General features: G+C 39.3%; 1 protein-coding gene across 1 annotated transcript in view; it reads right to left on the minus strand.

Annotated features, from left to right (window-relative positions):
- The window catches only part of ESR1 (estrogen receptor 1), a 246,892-nt gene that overhangs the window by 167,635 nt on the left and 56,848 nt on the right, over positions 1–22,409 (minus strand). The window contains exon 4 of the mRNA XM_065888506.1: positions 12,389–12,505. Coding sequence (XP_065744578.1) covers positions 12,389–12,505 — 117 coding nt within the window. The remainder of the gene's footprint in view (positions 1–12,388; positions 12,506–22,409) is intronic.

A 22,409-nucleotide genomic window follows, 5' to 3' on the forward strand; every position in this document is an offset into this window, starting at 1 on the left:
GTTATGAAACCATCGTACTACAACTAATATTTTATAGGAAATTCCCATGTATAGCAAAATGCATATTTTGAATCCTCAGAAACAAAATAATGAACATAAACGTATAGGCTAAAGGAAAAATAAAACAGGAATTATCCACAGTAAAGACGCTATACCTAGAACTTCTCAAAACAAATATCCATAAAAAGTTTCAACAACCAACAAAATAGTTCATCTCACCTGTGATACTAAATATTACCCAAATAATTCAATAATGAGGAAATCTTATTTTAACTTAATAAATTTGGAAACAGTTTTTTTTTAACTTCCTAAAGCTTGCTTTTCTTTGACTTAATGTACAGTTTTATTTATTTGTTATGATAGTTGTAGTATTTGGTGTCCTTACTTTTTATGCCTAAAATTGCATAATACATTTCCCCCAGGTCTAAGCACTAGGCAAAAGAGAGAGGGAGAAAGATGGGGGAGAGAGAGATCATTACAGTTAGCGGTGTTACTTCAGTCATGCTTAGTGATCTGAACAACAGACTAATGCCAAGAGAATGGCTTATCTAAACATTAAGATAAACCACCTCTTCTCCTTTTCCTATTAGCATTAAACTCACCATCAATAACAAATATTTACAAGATATCACTGTGCTATCAATAAAACAAGAATATGACACTCTCTGCTTCCAGAAATTAAAAAGCTAACTGCATAGATATGAGATGAATATATTTTTAAAATACAATGCTAAGTCGTTAGCTTGGCTGAACTCAGTCTGGTGCCTAGAAGGTGAATCCTATATCCCATTCAATTAAGTGTTCAAATAAACAAAGATATATATTAAGGCAGCTGGCTGGGTGCTGGTGGAACCGCACAATCAAAGGACCAGAAGCTAAGGGGCGTGGGCACTCTACCACTCGAGAGGCCAGCCTAGGGATGAGACTCAGTGACAATACTGAGGCCAGAGCTGAGTGGTCTGGGTATCTATGGGTGACAGTAAAGTCTAGACACAGTTCTAGCAATGAGAAATGAGCAGTCAGATAAATAACCTAGTAGTCAAAAATCAAAGCTTTATGCAGATGGAATCATGCCAAAGATTGGAAATGAAAATGAGGAGGCGGAAGGCTGACAACGAAGTATATGTTAAAATCAAGGGTGGTGAGGTCAAGCAGTGGTCAAGCGTCAAGACGGCACAAACTGCTCTCTTGCGGTTGGAATTGACTGTACACCAAAGTGTCCAGCTTGTCCTCAGGCTGGCAGGGTTCAGGATGCTCAGTACCTGGGTTAGCACCAGGATACTGACAAGCAGCTCACCTGACCTGATTAACACAGGGAAGGAATATAAGAGCTATTCCGAGGAAAAAGGTGATGACTTACAGGGAGTCCTAAACGAGTGAAAGAGAGGGGCTTTAGCAATCAGGGAAACTTACTACGAATAAATAAAGTATTAATAACTAACTTCAGATTGAAGGGAGGCAGAAGGGGATAAGGTACATTCTGTGGTCAATGAGCAGACCTGCTTGTTGTAGCCAAAGGTTTCTTAGGACAGTAGGAAAGAGTCTGAAAAAAAGAGGTGTGATTCAGAAGATAGAGAACTCTGAACGTCAGGCTTGGCAGGAGTCTAAATTATAGGTTCCTCGAGGCTAGGCACTACCTTTTATATATCACTGATTATCCAAGCTGAACTAAATACATAATAATTAATTGCTAAATAATCCTTGATTAATTGTGACAGTGTAGAATTGAATTTTATATGGAGACTAGAATTAAGTACATAAGGCAAAAATGGAATGTACTCTTTATTACTGCTGTAACCAACTTTTATGGAGGGCTCACTACAGGCCAAATACAATACTAAAAGCTATAGATGAATTCTCACACAACCTTGTTAGGTAGATGTTATTACTGTCCTCGTTTGGCAAATAAAGAAACTGGGGTTAGAGAGGTTAAGTATCACGCTCATGGTCATACATGTCTAGACAGAGCTAAATTTTGAATCCATGGGGTCTGATTACCAAAGCCAAAGACATAACCACCACGCTACACCATGTATGAAATATGAAACCTAACATTTGTGTGCCAATTTTTAATTATCAAAAGATAATTCATGCCTTTAATTCTCAGAAGAGCCTGATGAAGTAGTTAACGTTTTCATGCAAGTATGTTTTCTATGAGACTGAGACCCACAAAGAGAAAGAAATAAATCCAGCATGGGCAGGACTTAACTTGGCAATAGGACATATCCCCGTGAATATCAGCCGGAAGTTGAAACCCCAAAGTACAAAGGGCCAGCCAGCAAACTTGAGCTTGCCTGATCCTTGGGAGCACTGAAAGATATCACTAGGGTCACAACTGGTGGGTAAACTGAGGCAGCAGGAATTTTTAGGCCAACTTCAGTCCTAGGTCTCTTGAGGGAATGATGGGGCTTGGTCACCTTTTATGTGAAAAATCTCTTTCCATCATTAGGTTGTCTAGACGCTATGCTCAGTGACCATGTTTTACCCTGTGTCTCCAAACACCTTCACATAGTAAATGCTCAGTAAAGGTTATCTGTAAATGACTTAGGCTAAGAAGTTTGGACTTGACCTGGCATTTGTTAGGTAAAATTTTCTAAATAACAGTGCCAAAAATGTAATACAAAGTAAGTATAATAGTAACTAGTCTTAAGCAAGCTTTTAAAGATACCAACCCCTAGGTATAACTTTGTATGTTTCTCACTACTTTTTACTTCCTCAGTCAAGCTTAAACTAAACAATGTGTTACCTCCAGATGTAACCAGAACGTGTCTTTATAATGACTCCTCACTTTACCTTCAGTCTCTCTTAGGACTGGTATATATTTCCGTGATTTCCAAGAGGTCTCACCTCAAGTGTGTTGGTTTACGCCTACTGGATAAGTTTTCAAGGAAAACTCACCAGACTCCCTTGTGTGGTATTTAAACCAGGAACTTCTCAAAATTCACTATCTTTTCAGCCTCTTCCTTTCTCTGTTCCACAAGGCAGACACTAGAAAGTTTCACCAGCTCCTGGGACTCAAGTCTTAGGCATGACAAGAACTTACTGATCTTCTCAAAGTCCTATCTCAACAAACTTTGTTCTTGAACTCTTTCTTTGATGTGGCTAAAAAAAGTGTAGTGATATTATAGCCATCTGCTCATATCACTACGGACATCAAACCCATTTTGGTGACACTCTTCACTCCAAAGAGATTGACTTTCCAATCTAATCAATGAAGAGAATAGCTTTGTCCATTCCAACAGGTTTTTCCAGTTGCTGGTTGCTCTGCAAATTTACCTTGAAATATAAATATGATAGCTAGTGAGGTGGTTCCTCATACTGGGAAACTTGTATACATACCTTTAGCTTTAAATTCTGACCCTCCCATCATAAAACACAAAATTTAAGATTTGAAAGATGCTCTAGAGACCACTCAGTCCTAAGCCCATATTTTTCAAAAGTGACAATTGAGTTCAGAAGAATTACGTGATCTGCCCAAGGGTCTTGAAAGAGCCAGGTTCAGACTGGACCCTTAGCCAGGTCTCCTTTTACTTGACAAAGTTACCTTTTTTTATAGCAGAATAATCTAAGTATTTAAACAATAAAAAACAGATGGGCTTTCAACAAATATTGCAACTGTTACCTGAAAATAGTGAACACCCTTGGCCTGAAGGAGAAAATGTCTTTTTTAAATGATATTAAGCAATAGGAAGTAATGAAATATTAAGTAACTCTTTCTAAAATAACCATCACACACTCCATATAAATGTAATGTGGTACTTCTGCTATGCAACTAAGCCAAATGCGTTGAGATTAATGTTTTTGCTGAAGAAGAGTAGCATTTTGTGTCCATGGTAATTGTCCCTAAGTCATAATTTGGTCTGTGTGATATTAGTATCTTACTTATACATGTGTCTACGTTTCATTATGATCTAAATTACTCCTGGTCAGTAAGGCAGTGCAGTATAACGAAAAGAGCCCTGAACCAGGTGCCAGGAGTCTTGGCTTCTGGTCTGAGTGGTTAACTAGCTGTGTGACTTGGACGAGAACAATGAGCTGAAAAACAAAGAGGTGGACTAGGGGATCTTTTAAGTCCGTTCAGCTCTAAACACCGTTTATTATCCTAATCACAATCATTGAAACAAAATGAAAACACATGAAAATTTATGAGGTCTTAGGCTTATAGAATTTAAAACCAGCAATTTATTCATACAATTACTGCCCCCAGAGTTCTGCATTTTGTACATACTATTGACAGAAAGGGTCCTTACATCATCTCAAAAATGATTTGCTTTTGCAAAATCAAATTATAGGAACAAGAAAGACTGATTTCTGGAATTTTTGTAAAAACCCGTCAGCATTTCTTTTAACATTCAAGGTGAGATATGGTCATTCGTGAAAAGGTAAATGAAGATCCCTCTTCCTGTCCTTTAAAAACCAAAATGACCTCTAAATAAGCAATCAAAATTACTTCAGCATAAAACAGTGAAAACAGTATTCTAACTATAACTTATATAAAAGCAAAAGTATGATTGTCAGTGTTTCTTGGTTCATTTTATATATGCAGTGAACTTCTACTGAAATATTAAAATAGCCTTACATTTAATTGTTTTCTAACATCCATTCATAACCAATTGTAAGATACATGAAAGCTACATCTAAATGAATTAGTGAAATACAGCACATCTGAAACAAGCCCATATTTTTCCAGAAGTACTGGTTCACGCCTACTCCTGGTTTTTTTCCTGCCCTATTGTGTCCACTCATCATGTATATAAGGCAGGCGCGAAGATAAAATTCACATCCATATTCAGCACCCCTCACACAGCTGTCAGGAAAGCGAGATGGGGGATTCCTGCACTGAGTATGGAAGAAGGGTAAATGAACCTATAAGTCCCTTCCAAGTGTTAAGAGTCCATGACTCTCTAATTATTTTTCAGTTTCAAATCTGAAAAGTTCATATTTCTGGTTGTGATAGATTACAAAAAATGGTTCCAGTTTTTTAACCTTTGCCAGATAACTCTGAAGGCCCCTCTCAGGAAACCTAAGGACTCAGCCATTTGACGGGCATTGGCCCTTGGATATCAGCTGATAATGCAAGCAAAAAGCTTGAAATGGGCTTGTGATTTGGGGCTTGTTCTCTTTTGTGCCTCTGCCATTACTGGGAGAACACGCCTGGACTAGCCTGCTGGAGGATGAGAGACTTGTGAAGCAAACCTCAGTCATCTTAGTTGCTCCAGCCAAAAGAGCCAGCTGACCTCCCGACATATGAGTGAGCCCTGCCAATATCAGCAGCTTCCCAGTCTCTCCCTGACATGTAATAGATGCTTCTTGTTGTATTGCCATTGAGATGTTGAGGTGAGGTTCTGCTATGTGGTGAAAGCTAACTCCTATACAGGTTTTAATTTCCAAGCCGATATTCTCCCTTAATTAGAAAAACAGGACTCTTGACGCTCAATCTATTCAGAGCTCAACACTTACAGTGTACTTTCAGTTGTGCTCATTCATTCTATTAATTCGTGCATGCTACAACTATTTCTCGACTGTCTATTAGATGCAGGCACTGATCCACGCACTTGAAATACATCAGTGAACAAAACATACAAGCATGTTTTGTTTGTTTGTAAGCACCCATCTGGAGCTTATGCTCTAGTAAGGGAGACAGACATCAAGCAATAAATCATCTAATAATTAATTCTATGGTGTATTAGAAGGTGAAAATGCGGGATGTGTGGGCTGCGCTATTAAATGCAACAATCAGGATAAGCCTCATTGATAAATTGATAATGGAGCAAAGAATCTGAGGGAGGTGACGGAGTTAGGTGCCCAAATATTTGAGGGAATGGCATTCCAGGGAGAGGGAAAAGCTAGAGTAATTGGTCCAAGACATAAGTGCGCCTGACACGTTAAGAACGCCCACGTGGTTTAGGGTAAGCGGGAGAGGGCGGAATAAGAAAAGAGGTGAAAGAAGTAAGAATGGGGAGGAGATATGGTCTTCTGGCCACTGTAATGACGTCAGCTGGGTGAACGGGGAAGCCGTGCAATGTTTTGAGAAGTGATATGATTTGGTTTCCATTTTTAATGTATCTTTAGGGAGAATAGATGGTAGAGAAGCAAGGAAAAAAGCAGGTAGGGCTTTAGCAATAAGCTGGGAGAAAGATGATGGTGTTTCACGCCAGTGTCAACAATACAGGTGGTGAGAAGTGGTCAGATTCCAAAAATATTTGAAGATAGAGCCACCAGAATTTCCTGAACATGAGGTATGGGAGAAAGAGAAGCGTCAAGGTTAACTCCATTTGTTTTAGCCTGAGCAATTCAAAAGATGAAGTTATTAGCTAGGATGGGAAGGATTGCAGATAAAGCATGTTTGAGGGTGAAGCAGAAATTCAGGTTTGAACAAATTGAGTTTGAGATGTTTCTTAGACACTCAAGTGAGGAAGACACCTGAGAAGTTGTATACAGAAGTCATGGACTTGGGAGAAACTTTGGGCTAAAGGTATAAACTGGGCAGTCATCAGCATATAAATGGTATTTAAAGTCATGGGATTAGATGATACCAAAAAGGAGTGAGAAAAGACAGAAAACAAAAGAGAAAATAACGTGAATTCCCAACCCTGCCTTCTGAAAAAGCTTGGATTCACATGCAGCTACAAGTCTCACAAGGATTGTTGGACTATCCCAAGGAAGAAATTCACATTTACATTCTTTTTTTTTACGCAGGCCTCTCACTGTTGTGGCCCCTCCTGTTGCGGAGCACAGGCTCTGGACGCGCAGGCTCAGCAGCCATGGCTCACGGGCCCAGCCTATCCGCGGCATGTGGGATCTTCCCGGACCAGGGCACGAACCCGCGTCCCCTGTATCGGCAGGCGGACTCTCAACCACTGCGCCACCAGGGAAGCCCCACATTTACAATCTTAATTCATTGATTTGGTTCTCCTGTCATTAACATTAATAAACAGTTACTTCTGGCCAAAAAAAAGGAGCCAATGTAGGATCAAAGGAAACCTAATTTTCTGGACTGGAAGCTCATCCCATCAATGAAACAAATTATAGTAACACATGACTATAAATATTAAACTTAGGCAAAAGGAAATATTTTATTTTCCAGCTCTTCATTGGGCATCTCAGTTATTCTGAACCCACAGCATACACTTCCCCATTTATATTATTATTTTTATTATTTTCTCACTTTAAAATTGTAACATTAATTTGTTAAATTTATTTATTGTTTTGGAATATTTCTCAAAATTAAATTGCAATGTTGTCACCAAAATAAAGACTAGTGACAATTATTACTTTATCTCAAATTTCTTCTTAATGTGTTACAAGGAAGCACAACCAGGATGGGCAGTGCATGAGTCCTGCACATCAATTAATTTCTGGTGACAACTTCCTTGTCTGAAAAACGAAAACCTTGCCACTAACACACTCCCGAGTTTATCGGGAGGAATTTTAACAAGTTTGTATAAATCCCTGGCATCATAAAATGATAAACAACAAATCTCATTCATCATGAAGCTATATCTAGCATATGACACCAAAAAGAAAAAAAAGAAAAAGCAGATGTGTCTGAGCCAGGGTTTTACTCCCCACAAAGGAATTAGATATTTATACTTAGTACTAGTGATAAAATTGCCATTCTTTTCCTTCCAAAAAAGATCTGTGCTGAGTATTTAGGTAAGATAGGAATTATTTTTAGGATAGGAGATCTACAGGCATGCCTCATCTTATTGTACTTTTAATTTCTATTTTATTTTATTTTTTTTGTGGTACGCGGGCCTCTCACTGCTGTGGCCTCTCCCGTTGCGGAGCACAGGCTCCGGACGCACAGGCTCAGCGGCCATGGCTCACGGGCCCAGCCGCTCCGCGGCACGTGGGATCCTCCCGGACTGGGGCACGAACCCGTGTCCCCTGCATCGGCAGGCAGACTCTCAACCACTGCGCCACCAGGGAAGCCCATCTTATTGTACTTTGAAGATATTGCATTCTTCACAAACTGAAAATTTGTGGCAACACTGCATAAAGCAAGTTTATTGGTGCCATTTTTCCAACAGCATTTGCTCATTTTCTGTCTTGTGTTCCTTTTTGGTAATTCTCACAATATTTCAACCTTTTTCATTCATATTATATTTGTTACAGTGATCTGTGATCAGTGGTCTCTGATGTTACTTTTATGACTTGCTGAGGGCTCGGATGATGGTTAGCATTTTTTAGCAATGAAGTATTTCTTAACTAGGTACGTACATTTTTTTAGACATAATGCTATTACACACTTAGTAGACTACAGTATAGCGTAAACATTAACTTTTATATGCACTGGGAAGCCAAAAGAATTTGTGTGACTCACTTTATATTTGCTTCATTGCAATGGTCTGGAACCAAACCTGCGATATCTCTGAGGTCTGCCTGTAATCACTAACACTTGTGTTGTACTTTATAAAGTACTTCACATGTTATGAATTGTGACCTTTACAAGAAACTTGTTAAGTATAAATTATTTATTTTTATTTTACATCTGAGGATAATGAAACTCATAAAAATGACTGTAACAGGATTACTCAGCAAATCTGAGGGTAAGCCAGTATTTGGTCCAAGAATTCCATCTCTGAGGTTTTCCCCTTTCCACCAAACCAAGCTAGAATGCCAAGTTCTTGGATAATAATATACACCTTGGAAGTCACATGGTCTGAATAACACTCTGGGTTGGACTAAACCCAGCAGTGGCTGGCCAAAGCTCTGAACTTCCACTGGCCGCTGGTCTTCCATTCTCATCTTCATCTTCCATCCAGGTCTTAACTTGTCTTCCAGATTTTTATTTGCCACTTCAGGTGCAAATGTCCCCTTTGTACAATGAGGATTCTGATGGAAGGGACTAGGTGATTATCCATGTTTGTACTCTTCATAATAGCTCACCCTTAAGCAGCCCTGAATAAATAACTATTTAAATGAATTAAGTCATTATTTCATGGGAAAAAAATATCTTGAACACTCACTTTGTGACTTGCTTAGTGCTAGATCAGTAGGCAGGACAGAGAGTCTCCACCATCGTGGAGTTCATGGACAGATGTTGAACAACTAACAATAATAGTGAGGAGGGCTCAGGGAAGAGTTGTTTCCTATGAAAGGGAGAACACAGGAAGCTAACCTAGTGTGGGGCAAAAGGAAGACCTCCCTGAAGAAGAGACATTTAATCTGCCACTTAAGGTTGAAGGGGAGGGAGACAGATGAAAAGGAAAATGCAAGCTAGGCAGAGACCAGCAGCACTAAGATGGGAAAGTGCATCCCCTAAAGCATGTCTTAAATCCTGCATCTTACGGAACCATCGTGGCTCGGGACCAAATCTAATAACGAGGTTGGGATTTTCAGGGTACAGCAGGCACCATAAGAGATTAAATTTCTTCATGTAGATAAATCATGCACTGTTTTGGATCTTTAGGGTACTTTAATAAATGCATTCTACCTTGCTATAAAAGTAGGAGGGGGCTTCCCTGGTGGCACAGTGGTTGACAGTCTGCCTGCCGATGCAGGGGACACGGGTTTGTGCCCCGGTCCAGGAAGATCCCACATGCGGCGGAGCGGCTGGGCCCGTGAGCCATGGCCGCTGAGCCTGCGCGTCCGGAGCCTGTGCTCCGCAACGGGAGAGGCCACAACAGTGAGAGGCCCGCGTACCATAAAGAACAAAAAAAAGTAGGAGGTAAGTTTGTGGTTCTCTCTCTTTTATCTGAAATGAAACATTTTATTTCATATGGAGAGATTCAGTATTCGAATTGGTCTCTAGCCTGGTTCAGACACTGGATTCTTGTGAAACCAGTAGGAAAGTGTTGTAAAGATTTATCTAGTCACAGCTGTTCTTTACAAGTAATTTCAAATTTTATAGTTGGCTATAACTGTACTTCCAGCTGTAAATTAGGTCTTTATTGGGTGGGATCTGGGGAGTTGTTATACAAGGTGTCATGAGGTTATGTGTGGTATCCCATACTGTAGAAGAAAAATAAATTATATTGCATTATGGCAAACACTATACATATAATTAAAATGAGATGTTCTCACAGCCTATAGTTTTACAATTTTAAAGCTTGTCGTAAAACTTATACACACGTATAAACTGCCAGAAAGACACATGTTTTCATTTTACGTAATGGATACTAACAACTGCTAAGGAATCTCTATGGGAAATTGTTATGGACTGAATTGTGTCTCCTCGAAAAATCACATTGAAGCCCCAACCCCAGTACCTCAGAATAGTACTAAATTTGGATATAGGGCCTTTAAAGATGTAATAAAGATTAAATGAGGTCCTAAGGGTGGGGTCCTAATCCAACATAACTGGGGTCCTTAAAAGAAGAGAAGAAAACACGACGGATGCACACACACAGAGAAAAGGCCACGTGAGGGCACAGCGAGAAGAGGACCACCTTCCAGCCAAGCAGAAAGGTCTAGGGTGAAACCAACCCTGCCGACACCTTGATCTTGGACTTCCAGCCTCCAGAGCTGTGAGAAATCAATTTCTGCTGTTTAAGTCACCCAGTCTGTAGACTTTGTTATGGCAGGCTGAGCAGAATAACACAGCAGCAAACTAGGATAGATATATATTTTGCACTCATAAATATACATGTACAAGTACATGCATGCACACATAGATTGACTATGTGCAGTAATTATCTAAAGTCCTATTTGAAAGCAGTGGGAAGATTTTTATTATGTCTTTGCATGTTAAATTTTTTGTTAGATAAAAATGTGTACGCATAATTTATATTTATGCATCCAGATTGTATCTGGATGTTAATTAAGAAAAACAGAATTGTTTCTATGAAGTGGGGTCAATGTATGGGTACCCTCAAAGAAAAAAAATGTTTTGGACCAACTTACAAGTTGATCATTTCAGCTTTTAGAGAGAATTTAAGAGTCTGGGCTTAATCTACCTACAATTGCCAAAGAAGAATATTAAACTTGGACTCTACTCTTTCAAAGTAAACTTTTTGCATGTAGCTGTTTTATTCCTGTCACTTATCAAGATACCTTAAGAAGCTTTTTGTGAGTTTAATTAAGCCTGACTAATTCTCCAACAGTACAAAGAAAAATGAATTCCTTAAATATTTAATCCATTTATGACTCAAAGTGTCATTTTCTGAATGTGGCTGTTAAATTCTTGGAATTAATTACCCTTTGAATCAAAGCTGCTTTTTCAGACACTCAAGACATATAGTCACAGCTCACACAATGTGTAAATTCAACATTTCATCTGTTCATCAAGATAATTTATTCCAAATGCTGTATTCAAAATCTCAACCCGGTAGATTTATTTATGGCCATTAACAAAGGAATCTTTGCCTATAAGCACCCTAATAATCAGGCATGATTGTTGGTTTTTCCTCTGCCTCCCCCTTTGTCCAAGTGTTAATGAGTTAAAGGTTGGCTTCCCTCTATTTACACAATCACTACTCTTTTTCATGGCCACTTTGTTCTCCTTAACTAATCTCAAGCCTCCTCTCCAGAAAGATTTTTTCCCATTCTGATCCGCAGGCAGCACCATCATAGGTTTGTCTCTCTCCTTTATATCATCCTAAAACACTGGATGCACCCATTCCTTTATTTCAATTACACATTTCCTCTTGTTCCCTCCCAGTATTTTGAAGGCTCTTCAAGACTAGAAGTGTTCTTCAAAACTAGATTCCAAAGAATACAAGGAGATCAGGCAACCACATTTATGGAGCACCTAATATTCCCAGAACCAGACGCTGGATTCCAGTATAAGAAAACTGGAAGACTGGATACATGAGGAGACAGAAAACCACACGTACACACACCCACAGCACAAATACACGGACACAGATCCCGACCACCTCGTGACGCTAGCGCTCAGAAATCACTGCATTGTTCCCAGCTCCATACTGGACGCTGAGATTATGGGAGCTGCTAGTTAACTCAACTTCTAAAGGAGAAAGCTGCCTTTTGATTGAAATTCAAATTCCCTAAGGGATTTCTGAAGGGATTGAAAGATGACAAACTAGCTCTTTAGCTTTCACATGTACAAGTCTCAGTGTAAGGAAAGTTTCTTCCCAGATACCGTTTTCTAGCATTAGGAACATAAACAGTAACGGAAAAATATTTCTAGAATAATTCTCTGAGCAGTCTTCTTTTCCTTCCACCACCACCTCCCACACACTTTTGATTTTAAATATAAGTATTTACATTGAAAATATGAAACACAAAATGGTGTGTTCGGATTTCTTCTTTTTTAATAAAATGTGTTATAAAAAATAGTTTTGTTGTGAAGAAAAGTGAGAATAGGAAAACAATTAATTAGAAGAGAAACCACTCCACTCCCGTGGTGACTAGAATGGAAATGGCCAGCAGTGGGTGGGGGACAAGGACCTCATGGTGGGCGCCCTGGGTCCAAGGTACCTACCGCCTTTCATCATGCCCACTTCGTAGCACTTGCGTAGCCGGCAGGCCTGACAGCTCTTCCTCCTGTTTTTATCAATCGTGCACTGGTTGGTAGCCGGACACATGTAGTCATTATGTCCTATCGAAAGCAAGAGGACAGAATTAGTATTATTTCAGGAAATTTAGTCGGTTGGAATCTACAGGGAAGCCGTCTGTGGGATGTTTTCACATCTCTTCCTTGGCCTTTCTATGTTGCTGCCTCAACCCATCATCCTTTTTTGTGTCCTTCTTGCAATGTTAAAAAAAAAAAAAAAACTCTCCTACAATTAATTTCTGCCTCCCCAAACTGCTTTGCGAGTTCTTTGGGCAAATCCCCTTCAGTTCACACAGCCTATATTTGGGGGCATGATGTTTCATATATATATATTCTCAAGGTTAAGCTTTCTCAGTAGATAAGGCCTTTTTTTTGGACCCAGGCCACCCACCAAAATTGTTGTCCAAATAGAGCTGTTAGAACTTTCAGACAGAGGGTTTCAAAGTGGCCTTTCGTAAAATATAATTTAAAGAATCTTTAAGTAGGTCTTCAAATGCAGCACAGAGCACCTAAATTCCAGTTGGGGGGTGGTGGGCTGTGGTGGTGACCAAGGTCGATCCTTAAGGTAGTAAGTCAGTTCACCACTCACTAGCTGGAAGACACTGAGCAAGTTGGATAACATCCTTAGGCCACACTTTCCTCCCGGCACCACTGCATAACATTATTCTAAGAACTAAATGTGAGACTACATGTCACGGGCTTAGCGCAGTGCGGTGGGTAGGGCAAACACTGAATGAGTATTAGTTGTTGTTGCTGTTATTTTATTCTAAATCCTCTTTCTTTTCTCTCTTGTTTATTGAATCTCTCTCACTCCAATGCTTCTTCTAATTGGCTTTTTTTTTCAAGGTTTATTAAGATATAATTAGCATATAATATTGTGAAATTTGGGGGGGACCTATGAGCTTCATGAACTTGGATGTCCAAATCTCTCCCCCGTTTTGGGAACGTTCTCAGCCATTATTTATTTAAATAAGCTTTCTATCCTTTTCTCCCTCTCTTTCCCTTCTGGTTCTCCAATAATTCCCAAGACTGTTTCTCTAATGATGTCCTGTAATTCACATAGGTTTACTTCACCTTATTGGCTTTTATCATGTCATGCAAGTCTGACCCACAAAAAAGGTCTCCCTTGACCCACAGCACTCTCGAACTTCTCTCTTATATCCTGCCCCTCCTTCTCAGCTCAACACCTAACAGATATCTGCACTGGAGGTCTTTTTCCTCCTTTTCTCCTGCCTGGCTCAACCCACGTCAATCTGCTTTCCACCTTTGTTGCTCCACAAAAACAGCTTCCCAGAAACCGCCAATGACTTCTGTTGTTGAATTCAATAGACACTTTCAGCCCACATCACACTTGACCCATCAGAAGCCTCTGACAGTTCCTTCCTTCCTCTTGAAACATGCTTTTTCCCTCGGCTTCTGTAACACAAAATGCTCCCAGCGCTCCTTCTACCCCTCACACTGGAGCTTCCCAGGGTTTGCAGATTTGCCTCCCTACATGCCACAATAATCCAGAGCTGCAGAGGGCTCAAGGCCAGGCCCTTTCCTCTTCTGTGACTCTGAATTCTCCCACCAGAAAATCTATCTCACGCCAACGGCTTTCATCACCACTAAATACAGATGACGCACAGACTTAAACTCCCAGCCCAACCCTCTTCTCTGAGCTCTGGGGACAGGTATCCAATAGCCCACATGCAGTTTCTGCTCTAAGATTTAGAAGTCACCTCCATTTCTTTATCCCTCAAAAGAAGTCTGGTTGATAATGTACAGAATATTAAACTTCACAAATTAAAAAGTATTATTGGCATGTTTTTATAAAGCAGCCCATTTATATGAGTCTAAATACTCACACCTCTTGGGAAAACATCCTGAATTTAGACTAAAAAATGATATGTACTATTTTAAAATATGCTTTCCATTCACAAAAAACAGTGAGTGTATATGCGACCTTCTAATTCAGATTCTCTGTTTAAGTCTCCATTTTCTCATTTAATAAGGGCAAGACTCAACATGTAGTGAAATGTTTTAACTACAGACCTCTTTGTTCTTTATTCAACTTAAGGATCAGCCCAATTAGAATAGGGTGGAGTGGGGACTTGATAAGAAATGTTGGTCTCATAAAACTCGATTCTCTATCTTTAGATATACATTATAAAAGTCACTGTATAAACAGGCTTCAGATTAAATTAACATCTGCATTCTTCTATTGCATAAGAGGAATCAACAAACAGTTAAAACCTTGTAACTTCAGTAAGAGACCACACACTGCCTCGAATACCCAGGCATAGTTATTACTTTTAGAATCTTCCCTATTAACAGGGGCAAATTGAGGAAATAATAGAATCAGAAATAAAATTTACCTGGGCAGATATAAACTCTGTATTCTTCTGATACCTCAAAGAAACTCTTAGTGTTTGGTCTTCTATGATGTTTATGTAGTACATGTTGACTTATTTTAAATCTTAAAATATAAGTTTATATCAGAAGAAAACAGTTAATAATAATTTGAACCAAAAATTACTTTGATTCACTTTCTTTCCCAAAAGCCAGAAGTTCTGCAAGCCAGAAGATGGGAGAACTGAATTGGGTCCGAAGTCAATGGTTAAATCTTATGTTTCGATTGATCAGCCATCGTAGATATGTATCTTTATAAAATCAAGTGAAATTCCTGAACTAACATGTTTAACACATAAAATATGCGGGATTTGTACAATCGAATTCATCCCTTAACAAGAATGAAAATAGACGCACAAAAGAACCAAGTTCATAATGCAAACCTTTCATGACAAAGCTGGGCTTTCTCCTGCCTAAGGTACGTGAACATTTAGAATTGACAGATTGGCAACATGAAAAAGTTAACAAGTACTTGTTTCATAGAAACAATTAAAACAAATTCTTCTTAACCAAACACCATTAACAACTATTTATTTCTAAGTCTTCAACTTGCATCAGAAGAAAGGAAAACACGAAAGTTTTTGTTGCCTAATGAGTACAATTTTGTAAAGATGTGTTCTTAAAGCAACGGATTTAAGTTTCTTTAAGAAGAAATTTCTTTTTAAATGTTATTATTTGGTCTTGTAAAAATAATGGAAGAGAAAATCTTATTGAATTAGAGTTCATTAAAAAAAAAAAACTCGTACCAACTATCTTAATGAAACATACAGTGTCTTTACCGAAGAGACTGAGGAACTCTGTGTACCTGTGACCAGATCAGCCCCAAAGTTCCTCTTGCACAGAATGAAGTGCAAGAGGCCAAATCCAAGATGTGAGCTGCAAGTGAAGGTTTGGAGAAATAATCACTATTTTTTTTTTTTGCCCACCAAAATTAAAGCCTTTGAGCTAATGTAGGGTTTGAATAATAGGAAGCGGGGGTGGGAGAAGGGATGAGGCAAGAGAACCGTAAGCAGGAAACGTGAAGGGTCGGGAGAGGAATTACTAGGAATTGCCTGTAAGCAGGAATTACCAGACTCACCCCCGGCTCCAGGGGCCTCACACAGAGCTCTTCCCCAGGCCTCTCTGGGATTCTTTTCCTTGACTTTTCATTTCCCCCTTTCTTCTTATTTTCCCTCTTTCAGCTATTTTTGCATTATTACCATCACACAGAAAGTCTATATTTGTTAGTTACCAAAAATAAAATAAATAAGGGCTTCCCTGGTGGCGCAGTGGTTGAGAGTCCGCCTGCCGATGCAGGGGACACGGGGTCATGTCCCGGTCCGGGAGGATCCCACATGCCGCGGAGCGGCTGCACCCGTGAGCCATGGCCGCTAAGCCTACGCGTCCGGAGCCTGTGCTCCGCAACGGGAGCGGCCACAACGGTGAGAGGCCCGCGTACAGCAAAAAAAAAAAAAAAAAAAAAAAAAAAGCAACGGTCCATATTCAGAGATTCAAAAGAAATATAACAACAGACCAAATTAAAAGAAGCAGGGGAGGATGTGGAAAAAAGGGGACCCTCGTGCACTGTTGGTGGGAATGTAAACTGGCGCGGCCGCTGTGGAAAACAGTATGGAGGTTCCCCAAGAAATTAAAAATAGAACCACCATACAATCCTGACGTGCCACTTGTGGATATGTATGCAAAGGAAATGAAATTGTTATCTCGAAGAGATATCTGTACCTCCATGTTCATAGCAGCGCTGTTCACAATAACCAACGATGGAAACAACAACCTACGTGTCTGTTGACAGATAAACAGATAAAGAAAATGCAGAATATATATAATGGAATATTGTTCATCCTTAAAAAATAAAGAAATCCTGTCATTTTCAACAAGGTGGATGAGCCTGGAGGGCATCAGTTAAATGAAATAAGGCAGACAGAGAAAGATAAATATTGCATTGTATCACTTATATGTGGAATCTGAAAAAAAAAAAAAGTCAAACTCATAGAAACAGAATAGAAAAGTGATTGCCAGAGGCTGGGGTGAGGGAAATGGGGAGAAGCTGGTAAAAGGAACAAACTTTTAGCTGTAAGATGAATAAGGTCTGAGGAGCTAACGTATAACATGGTGACAATAGTTGGTAGTGCTGTATTGTTTAATTGAAATTTGCTCAGAAAGTAAAACTTAAATGTTCTCACCCAAAGGAAAAAAAAAAAAAAAAAACAGAGAAGAAAGTAAATATACGAGGTGATGGATGTGTTAACTAATTCAAAGGGGAGAAATCCTGTCACAATGTACACATATGTCATATCATCACAATGTACACTTTAAATATCTTACAATTTTATTTGTCACTTTTACCTCAGTAAAGCTGAAAACAATAACATAAAACAAGCAGTAACCTGAGAGGAATTTAATAGTGTGTATCTCTACTTTTGTCACCCTTTTCCCTCAGTGCTTTCCGGCAGTCACCTCAGACCAAATCTCTTTACCAAGCTTCCCACACCTGCCCCCAGTTCATTTAGACTCAACTATCTCACAGACTCTTTGAGATGTATGTGTCCCAAACATAACTGACCATCTTCTCTCCTCACCTACCTGTTCCTATTCACCAACATACCATGACGCCTGAAACATGCGTGTTGTTCTAGACTCTATCCTCTCCCTCACTCCAACCCCACACACACATACTATAAACACCTACCAAATCAATTATTTTAAAGTTCTTTTTCAAAGCCACATCAGCTTTGTCCTGGGCCTGCCGTCACTACCACAGTCCCAAGAATTTCCCACCCAGGTTATCACGACAGCCACGGCCTGCAGCCTTCCCCTGCCAATCATGCCCCACCACGTTGTCAGACGGATTTTTTTTTATGTCTCTTCTGTAAAATGTTTATTTTTTTCATCTTTACTGGAGTATAATTGTTTTACAATGGTGTGTTAGTTTCTGCTTTATAACAAAGTGAATCAGTTATACATATCGTATGTCCTTATATGTCTTCCCTCTTGTGTCTCCCTCCCTCCCACCCTATCCCACCCCTGCCAGAGGGATTTTTATAAAATCACACACCATGATGTCACTAACCCACTTTAATAGTCTGATGTTCCTCAAAGCTCTCAGGATAAAATCTAAATGCCTCAAGATGGCTCACCAAGCTGTTCCTGATCAGCCCTTAGCTCCTCTCCTAGCCTTCTCTCACCACCCTCTAAGTCACATCCAAGCTCTAGCTGTGTCTTTCTGTCCACTCTGCGCTCCTTATCACCCCGGAGGCTTTGCACAGGCCCTTCCTTCTCGTGGGAACACACTTCTCCTACTCTCAGACCAATTGACTCCTACTCATATTTCAGGTGTTATCAGTTGAGATAGCAATTCCTCTGGGAAATCCTTTCTGCCCCTCCAGTGATGCCTGTCTTTTGTCCTGTCATAACACCTACTACATTGCCCTTTCATCGCCGTTTCAACCCCCAGGTCACTTTGGGTTTGACAAGGAATGGACTATCTCTGTCTCATTTGTCACCAGGTATCCTGTCCCCAGCACATTATCATGGCACACAGTGGAGCGCAACAAATATTTGTTATCGGAACAAAATGGAATCCCTAAGCTCTGTGTTGCCCCTCCCTCGCCCCCTGAACCCCCTCTGTGGAGCACAGGTCTCCTGAGGGGGCAGATTGGAGTCGTATAAAGGAAGACGGTGGCCCCCAACAAAGCAATGCTCACTACATCCCAGGACCCCAAAACTCAGGTTCACAAAATCAAGACTTGGTCCTATGGGACAAAAGCAGCAGAGGGAGAGGCAAGTCTGCTCCTCAACACTGGATGGGGCCAGACATTAGCATAAAGGAGCAGGTCTTCACAGATGTGACAGGTCAGGAAGTGAGAAGTAAGAGCTTGGATTACCCATGAATTATCTCCACCACTATTTCTATTCTGATGCCTTGCTGGTTTTCTAAGACAAGTGTATTTTATGACTGCCCCCAAATAAAAATCAACACGTTCTAATTATTTCAAAGCTTGTTCTTTATAGAAATGTTTTCGTGAATTGTATTTTTTTTTCCCTCTAACATTTTGGTTATGTATGCATGATAATATGGTTCCTTTTACTAATAGTGATTTCTTTTAGGAGTGTTTTAACTTTTTTGGAACTTCTACTTTATGACTTTTCTGAAGTTCAGTTCTACAAGGTGATTAACAATTTCTTCCTCTCATCTTCCCCCTCTCACTGCCATCACCAAGAAACAGATTTAGCTGTGAAAATAATGGGTCCCTTTTATTACTTCCCATAAAAAATTTAAAGTCTTATAAATGAATTATTAACAGCATCAAAGTATTAGTAGGGAAGGAGGCACATCTTAATTGAAGGGTTTCCTACATATAAACTACATGGACCCTTCAGTAACTGAAGCTAAAATACAATGTGTACTGCTCGTCTTAATAGTTAAAGATATTTAAAATATTTGCTTCAATAATATTACATAAATCTGAACATCAACTTGCCTCAATAACAGTTCTGTGATAGGTATATAGCGTAGTTTTCTTTTTCTTCCTTTTTTACTACTTTCTAACTTGTGGATTCAGAAGTTGTACTTGAACTGTGCTTTCCAACTATTTCTATCACTGACACATTTCAAAGTTTGAAGGAAGCACACACACAGATTTAAGTCATAACCAGAAAAAAACTTCAAATTATATGACATCAACTCTTATTGTATGATTTTTTATGAATGAGCTCAGTAAAAATATACACAGTTCTCTGGGGGAAAAATGAATTAAAATCAAGAAGGCTGATGAGGTCAGGCAAAAAGCCAAGCATGCTAAGGAATAAGCACTTAGCATTTTTTATGAAAATATGAGTAGCTAGCTAACTGCTCATATTTTTAAGGCATGGAAATGAAAATGAATTCTCAAATTAAAGATAAATTAACTCTCCAGTGTTTAAGCAACCACAAATCACCCCCCCCCAAAAAAAGAGGGTCAACTTTAGCTAATCTTATCTGAAAGTCTCATTGTATGGTTTCAACAAAATAGTATTTCATTTTCAACGTCCCATTCTTTTATACCTGATTAATCCATAAATTTAGCTAGCATCTATAAAGCTTGGTTACCTTTTCATTAAAGACTCATTGAAATTAGAATTTGAAGTATCCAAGTACACAAATTGTTTAAGGTGCCAGATAAGATGTCAAAATCAGCATTTCTTTCTCCTTCTAAGAATCAATATGCATTTATAGAGTGTTAAATACAGTTTCAAATTTGATATGGAATCACAGGATCGTATACATATTTGGCCAAGAGGAAACCTCTAACTTTTGTTTTATCAGTGAAAAATTATTCTTTTCTTGAGGTGTTAAGGTACAGAAAACATAGTTTTGAGCCTTAGCATTGGGAAAATAAGGGTTTGCTCATGAATTTTCAAAGCACTGCAATATAAACAAGCAACCATCCCAACCTGAGTGGGGGCTTCCAGCTACAGACCCTCCTCAGCTTGTTCATTTCACACTTGTGCATGAGATCGTGTGACCAAACATTCTTGCTTCTAAGAAAACTGACTCATTTGGGTACTGACCATGATGTGCCAGGCACTGCGTTATACACGGATTATTTCATTTAATTCCCCAGCAACTCTCTGAGGAAGGGATTATATTTATCTCCATTTTACAGATGTAAACCTATGATAAAAGTTATAAAGCCTGCTCAAAACCACACAGCAAGCAAGTGGCAGAGATGGGATTTGAAGCAAGGGTTCCCTTACTCCAGAGATTGAACTCTTATTCATATATGGAAGGCTCAACTTCCCCAAAGGACAAGACCTTCACTCAGGAACTGTATCTACTTTCCAGAGGCAACAATGGGAAGATTCTCTGCAACTGGCTGACCACTGAGTGTTCTGCTTCTTAGAAAGCTCATGCATGAGAAAGTAAAAAGTGAGGAAGTAATAAGACCAATGTTACTGTCTTCTATTCAACTATCTGAAAGAAAAATACTGTGCAAGGCCAAACCAATATTGAATTCTTTTGGCAGCAACATTTGACTCAGATGACAGGGATGAAATGAATGGTCCAACTCTCCTGGACATGATTGTACAAAGGAACAGAAGTCTAGTCCTCCCTTACACTCCAAGGAAAATATTGACTTCCTGCATTATCTCCAGCTACTCCAACCCTGACTCATGAGGGCTGCTTGATCTTAGCAGTGCCCATACATTCATCGACTGTGACCAAAGGAAAGAAGTGTCATGGGAGTTGCTGGCTAGCACTGAAGAACCAGTCCAAACGGCGATGCCGTGGGGCCCTGCTGGCAAAAGGAAAAAGAAGACTGGCAGAGAATCTGTTGTAGAAATGAGAGTTCAAAAGCGTTTTTTAATGAAAATGGGAGTGTATAATTTTCATTAAAAAAATGAAGAATCCTAAAGTATTCAAAGTTATGTCAAGGAAGAACTCATACCAAAATATGCACTAATCATCTCTGAGTAGTAAAGTAGATGAGGCAGAGAGAAGATGTGAAGAAGTTTGAAATAGCTTTGCCAAATTCTTAGGGCTACAGAAGTGGAGGAAGAAGTCAAAGATTCTGGTGGTTTGTGCCAGGGTGTCTTGAAGACTGTTCTAATCATTAACCACAAGGAGGATCTGATTTGGGAGGCCAGTGGGAAAAAGAGGTACAGAACAATTTTAAACATGTTGCATTTGAGGCTTCAGGAGCACACCAAGAACCAACTACCCAGCAAGTTATTGTAAATGCAATACTGAAGCTTGGAAGGCAAGTCAAAATGAAGTTGGAGATCATATGATTCAGAAATTCTACTTCTGGGTATATGCCCCAAAGAATTGAAAGCAGACTCAAACAGATATTTGTACACCCATATTCACAGCAGCATTATTCACTATAGCTGACAGGTGGAAACAACCCAAATGTCCATTGATAGATAAATGGATAAACAAAATGTGCTATATACAGTAGTCCCTCCGCCATCTGCAGGGGGTTTGTTCCAAGAACCCCAGTGGATGCCTGAACCACAGACAGTACAGATATATATATACCATGTCTTTTCCTACACATGCGTACCTGTGATAAAGTTTATAAATTAGGCACAGTAAGAGAATATCTGAATCGCTAGCATCTCTACTCTCACACTTTGGTATCATTATTAGGTACAATAAGAGTTACTTGAACACAAGCACCATGATACCTCGACAGTCGATCTGATACACCAGATGACTACTAAGTGACTAACAGCAGGATACAGTGGATAAAGGGATGATTCACATCACCAAGCAGGACAAAGCTGGATGACAAAAGATTTCATCTCGTTACTCAGAATTGTATACAATTTAAAACTTAGGAATTGTTTATTTATGGAAACTTCCATTTAATATTTTCAGACCACAGTTGACCACAAGTAACTGAAACCAAGGAAAGCAAAACTGCAGGTAAGGGGGGATTACTATACATAGAAAGGAATTCTATTCAACCTTAAAAAGGAATGAAATTCTTTTTTTTAACTTTTATTTTATATTGGAGTATAGTTGATTAACAATGTTGTGTTAGTTTCTGGTGTACAGCAAAGTGATTCAGTTATA

This window comes from Phocoena phocoena, chromosome 12 (genome assembly GCF_963924675.1).
Source record: "Phocoena phocoena chromosome 12, mPhoPho1.1, whole genome shotgun sequence".
In the NCBI taxonomy this organism is placed as follows: Eukaryota; Metazoa; Chordata; class Mammalia; order Artiodactyla; family Phocoenidae; genus Phocoena; species Phocoena phocoena.